We start from the raw sequence: 5961 nt of genomic DNA, 5'->3' as shown, positions 1-5961 counted from the left end.
ATAAAACTGCCACAAAATTATTTGACGCGATTTAAAAAATGTCTACTCGTTATTAAATTATAGTGGCTTTGAAGTTGATTTTTTGTTATATTTAATCACGGTTGTAAAATGTCACAATATATTTTAGGGCAATTTACGTAAATAAATTGTTACACCTTTCAAATTACGCAAATGCATTATTTCCAAAATGAAGACGCAAATACATTATTTTATGTATCTATAGAAACCGTTACTGGCAGTAGCGGTTTACACAAACACAGAATTCGCTGCTGCCAGCCGCGGATTACCTTGAAATGTGGCAGCATGAAAACCGCTCTAGCCTGTCGCGGTTTCTGTTTGATTTGAGTTGGTCATAAACCGCTATTGACATTAGCGGTTTACGTGTATTGGGACACGTGCGTAAACCGCTGCAGCAGCGGTTTACGTTAAGTATGGGTTGTGTTCTTTGCTGCTGATTTATATTTGAGGTTCTAAGTAAATGAATTTTTTTATTTGTGCAACTTTGTTGTCTTATGCCAAAAGCTAATGTAATGGCTAAGATTTAAAGATAATTTTTTAAGTACATATTAATTGATAAAATTTTATATTCTTATGATTTATTTTTATAAATTGAAAAAAGCAAAATTACTAATACCTATCAGAATAATTATACTTCTCTATCAACATAGATTTAATAAATATATAAAAATTTGTATTTTAAATTTTAAAATATAAAATTAATTTTATTTTAATTTTTAAATATTTAAATAAAATATAATTTTAACAAAAGGCTTCTACAATTACAGAAAATATATATCTCTTTAAAAAATAATAGAAAAAACGGCTTAATTTCACTTTATTCTTCTCGTGCGAGATAGATTAGTTGTGATTTCAAGGTGTGTATATTTTTGTGTTATAATAATCATAATAAATTCGTTTCAATGATATCAACTTCATCTAATTTGGGATCTCCACGTCCCATTTTAAGGAACTAAATATGAGAAAAGGGGTTTATTCTTAATCCATTGCTTTTTACTTATGCAAACCATATAGCTGATAGTAATGTTGAGAATGCAAATATTTTACTTGGACAAAGTTTCATGCTTGCTTCACCTCGATATTATGCAGCGGAAGATGGCCTATTTTATCAAAGTATTTGCTGATCGGATACTTAATATAGCGCGAATTCTATAGAGTCCTCAACTTAACTAGAATTGTTATGGTTTTTTAAGAAATTCTTACTAGAAAGTTCTTTTATGAGATTTTTTTTGAAAGTAGTATTTTTTGGTGACAAATCAAACTATTATTGAGTCGATGAAATGTGAAAACTGAAAAGTGATTCATATTGATCTTAATACTGTTAAACTTGCTTAATAAATTATCCTCCTCAAAATTTTAAGTGCACCAAATAGCTCATACCAAAATTAAGCAGGCACTAGCTATAACTTTTATTTTCCCATTACATTAGCTTTTGGCATAAGACAACAAAGTTGCACAAATAAAAAAAATTCATTTAGTTAGAACTTCAAATGCAAATCAACAGCAAAGAACACAACACATACTTAATGTAAACCGCTGCTGCCTCTAGCGGTTTACACACGTGTCCCAATACACATAAACTGCTACTGCCAGTAGCGGTTTATGACCAGCTCAAATCAAGCAAAAATCGCGACAGGCTACAGTGGTTTCCATGCTGCCACATTTTAACATAATCTGCGGTTGGCAGCAGCAGATTTTGTATTTGTGTAAACCGCTACTACCAGTAGCAGTTTCTATAAATACATGAAACAATGCATTTGCGTCTTTATTTTGAAAACAATATATTTACGTAATTTTAAAAGTGTAACAATTTATTTACGTAAATTGTCCTATATTTTATTTGACGTAGTAATCATGAAGTCAATTAATAAACACCTAATTTTGTTTTTCAAAGATATAATTAAAATCTTATGCTAACAAGGCTCCTAAAGACATTTATGTTTTTTTTTTTTTTAAAAAAAACTTAAATGTTTTTTAATTAATAGATTATAATAATATATAGAAAACTTTAAAATTTTATCTTTTTAACAAAAAACATATAAATTAAACACCATTATATAATATGGTTATTAATAATGTAAATTTACAATGGGGTGAGGAGTAGGCAAACGATCAAACAAGGGTGATGATAAGTAGAGCACGCATAATAAAACCACACTTAAAAAAAAAGAGCATATACTAAGATCACTCATTTAATTTTCTCATTCTAGGGATAATCTTTTTTTAATTGTTAAGGTTGATGATGAATAATGGGAATCAAGCAGAGATCATTTCTTCTTGTCATAGCCATTCCAAACAACTCAGTCATATCAAGTTCCTCATTCTTGATTTCATTGGGAAGCTTCCAATCAAAATGATAAAGCAATTGAGCAAGTAGCAACTCCATGTTTGGTGTAGCAAATGCAATCCCGGGACACATTCTTCTTCCACCACCAAATGGAATAAACTCGAAGTTTGTGCCTCTATTTTCAATTGAATAATTATCAACAAACCTCTCAGGCTTAAATTCCATGGCATCAACCCAATACGTTGGATCTCTTCCAATTGCCCAAGCATTGATCATGATTCTAGAATTAGCTGGAATTTGGTACCCTTTGATTTGGCACGGTTCTCTGTTCTGTCTTGGAATTAACAATGGCACAGGTGGATGTAACCTTAAGGTTTCTTTGATGATACACTTAAGGTATATCAATTGGTGCAATTCTGATTCATCCACATACCCTTTGCTACCATAAACCCTTCTAACCTCAGATTGTGCTCTTTCCATCATTTTTGGTTTCTTTATCATTTCAGCCATTGTCCATTCCACAACTGCTGAAGATGTTTTTCCACCACCAGTAAACATATCCTGTAAATTTATTAATTATTATAATAAAAGTTTTGCAAATTGATTAATTATTATAAAGATTTTCGCTAACTAACAAGTGTCTTAAAAATGCTAATTGATGTACATAAATACTAATGTGCTTCAGCCTCCAGCAAAAATAAGTAAGTGCAGCGTTTTTTTTAACTTTAAAGCATAAATTTAAACCCTAAACTCTAAATTTTAAATTTTAAATTTTTAAATTATAAATTATAAATTGTAAATTATAAATTCTAGTATAAACTATTGATATAAAATATAATAAATAAAGAATTAAGATTTATTTAATTAATAAAAAATATAATATTTATTATTTAATAAAAAGCATTTAAGAATAAACCATTAATTTACTTATTAATAAAAATAACTAAATATTTGTAACGTATTTTTAAGACAAAATATAAAAATTTTACTAAAAAGGACTAAACAATAGTCCCAAGCAATTAATGATTCTTCACGTAAGATATATATTATTATAATAGGCTGCATTTGTTTTTGTAAATACAGGATATGATATGACACTAAAATAGAGACACTAAAAATTATTTTTTATATATTGTGTTTGAATACAATAAACAAGATACTAATGTAATGTCTAATATTATATTTAAATAAATATAAATTAGATTAAAATATAATATAAAATTACTAAAATAGACCTATCTAATAAAATAGATAGAATTTTTTACATAATAAAAAGGAACAATAGGAGAATAATAAAAAATAATTATGAACAGAAAAGGAAAAAATATTTATTAAAAATTCTGTGTCCACCTTCCTATTTCCGTGTCCGTCAGTATCTTTCATAAACACAAAAATAAAAAAAGTATCCCAGAGATATTGTATCTAATGTCCATGTCTCTCTATCCAAACACGTTTTATATATGAGGAAGTACAGGGAGTCAATGGAATATTTGTACAATATGTACAATGGTAGTTTAGGGATGTTCGATTCAGTAGGATATCAGATATTTATTATCTTTTCTGGATAGTATGAGTATATTATGTATGTTTGAGAAATTAGTAGTATTTTATTCTAAATGTTCATTTTTTAACTCATATTAGGCCAAATAAATAATTCATTGTATAAATACTTCATTAGCTCCCTAGCAGAATAATGATAATAAACACGTGACTTGTTTAGGTTCACATAAACATTAATCTATATAATAATTGTCTATATATGTCTAGAAATATAAATAAGTACAACACATAAATACATAACTCATATATAGTTAGACTAACCTGAATGACTGCTTTGATATTGTCATCAGTCAAGGGATATTCAAAGTCCTTTTGTTGAAATTTGAGAAGAACATCAACTAGATCTTCACTACCTTCTTCTTCTTTACATTTGTCATCTTTTCTATTTCTATGATCATCTATGATGTCTTGTAATACCTTATCAATCTTTGTGTGCAGTTCTTCAAGTTTAGCCTTGTTTCTACTCATCATTTCAAGCAGTACTCTAATTGAAGGATACAGATCAGCAATACAATTTCCTCCTCCTATTTGAGATGCTTCCGCAATAGATGATATAAAAACTTTCTGGTAGCTATACTTTTTACCTATATTGTCAGTTAAAAAATATATAATTATTAAATAACAAATATGATAAAGTATATGTAATGAGTTACAACTTACAAGCTAAGGCTTATAACATCTTATAAAATTCTTTTTTAAGTGTTAGTCTTTGATATGAGAATTTTGTTTTAGGTATTGATCTGAAGAGACTCATAAAATGTTTAGTATCTCTTTTCAGAGCCAACATTTTAATGGCTTCATTCTACAGTACTTCATTCGATTTTACGTCGGTTCAAAATTTTCTGTAGTTAGTATTTTTTTTAGATTGGCGGCTCTCAATATATAAAAGCACAAATATATAATGAGTGATATAATAATAATAATAATAATAATAATAATAATAATAATAATAATAATTATGATATTATTATTTAATAATAATAATTATTATTATTAAAAAAGTATTTGCACTGTGTATCATAATTTTTTCTTACCAAATGCTATTCTAGCCGCTATTCCATAGGTAGTTGATAAAATCTTGTGAGAGAGATTAAAAATGGAGCCTTGACTTTGAGATATTGCTTTGACCAACTCTGAAACCTCTGCTTCTCTTATGTGCCTAAAAGATTGAACACGCTTTGTTGTTAATAACTCCATGGTGCATATCTTCCTTAGTTGTCTCCAATAGTCTCCATAGGCAGCGTAGGAGACGCTTCTTCCATTGTAAGTAATAATTCTAGCAAAAAGAGTTTCATGAGGCCTATCACAAAAGTTGAGATCTTGAATCTTCATAATCTCTTGTGCCATTTCAGGTGAAGAAACTATGATGTGGGAGACTTCTCCTAGTTGAAGGTGCATTAAGGGTCCATATTTGGATGCTAAGTTTCTTAGGGTTTCATGGAGTTGTGAAGAACCAACAAGTTGGTGGATATTTCCTATCAGTGGTAGTTTCCATGGCCCTGGGGGTAAATTCGTCTTATTACAAGTGGATTTCTTAATAACTAAATTGAATAGTACAAAGAGAATCAGGAAGCTGGTGAGAATAAACAAAAGGTTTTGAAGATCCATGATATGCATGGTAGAAGCTGGTTGTATTTGCCTACCATTATATAATAACTATGATATGTTGCTCATCAATAATTGATAAAAAAATGCTATTTATACGCTAAACTCAACTATTAAAATTAGCTTTTTAATATATTTGTGTATAAATACATGTGTGGTTTAATTTATTTTCAATGTATATTTGTATATATAACATATATTTTATACTGATAGCTGACTTTAGTAATTGATTTTAGTGTACACGTAATATAGTTCATAATTGATTATAAGTTGTCATTTACAAAAACAACTTAGTATATGGGTGCATGTAGAGATGGCAATATACACCCTACTCGCAGGTACCCAATCCGATCCCACTCGATTAGATAGGATTGTCAACTCGATCTGTAGTTGATAGAGTAGGATGCGGCTAGGGTTCTCGTGCGATTGAGTAGTCTCAACTCTATTTGCCTAGCCTGCACCTGCACGCGCGCGTGCGCGCACACACACGT

General features: G+C 29.2%; 1 protein-coding gene across 1 annotated transcript; it reads right to left on the bottom strand.

Moving 5' to 3' along the window:
• Nucleotides 1–2101: 2101 nt before the first annotated feature.
• On the bottom strand, nt 2102–5473 carry LOC107496279 (cytochrome P450 71D10-like). Its single transcript, XM_016117494.3, has 4 exons — nt 4900–5473; nt 4127–4449; nt 2266–2866; nt 2102–2166 (listed from the first exon to the last, which is right to left on the bottom strand). Exons 1-4 carry the CDS (start codon nt 5471–5473, stop codon nt 2102–2104), a joined length of 1563 nt encoding a protein of 520 aa, XP_015972980.3.
• Nucleotides 5474–5961: the final 488 nt, after the last annotated feature.

Source organism: Arachis duranensis, chromosome 7, assembly GCF_000817695.3.
Source record: "Arachis duranensis cultivar V14167 chromosome 7, aradu.V14167.gnm2.J7QH, whole genome shotgun sequence".
Taxonomy (NCBI): domain Eukaryota; kingdom Viridiplantae; phylum Streptophyta; class Magnoliopsida; order Fabales; family Fabaceae; genus Arachis; species Arachis duranensis.
This window is presented reverse-complemented; position numbering and strand designations above follow the sequence as displayed.

Bases quoted from the DNA above. Each gene is read 5' to 3' on its own strand.
- LOC107496279 (XM_016117494.3), bottom strand. From the start codon at position 5,473: ATGGATCTTCAAAACCTTTTGTTTATTCTCACCAGCTTCCTGATTCTC. The intron at 2,867-4,126 runs GTTAGTCTAACT...ATAAATTTACAG, and splicing joins ATATCAAAGCAGTCATTCAG to GATATGTTTACTGGTGGTGG. The intron at 2,167-2,265 runs TTCATCATCAAC...AAGTGTGGTTTT, and splicing joins TCTCTGCTTGATTCCCATTA to ATTATGCGTGCTCTACTTAT.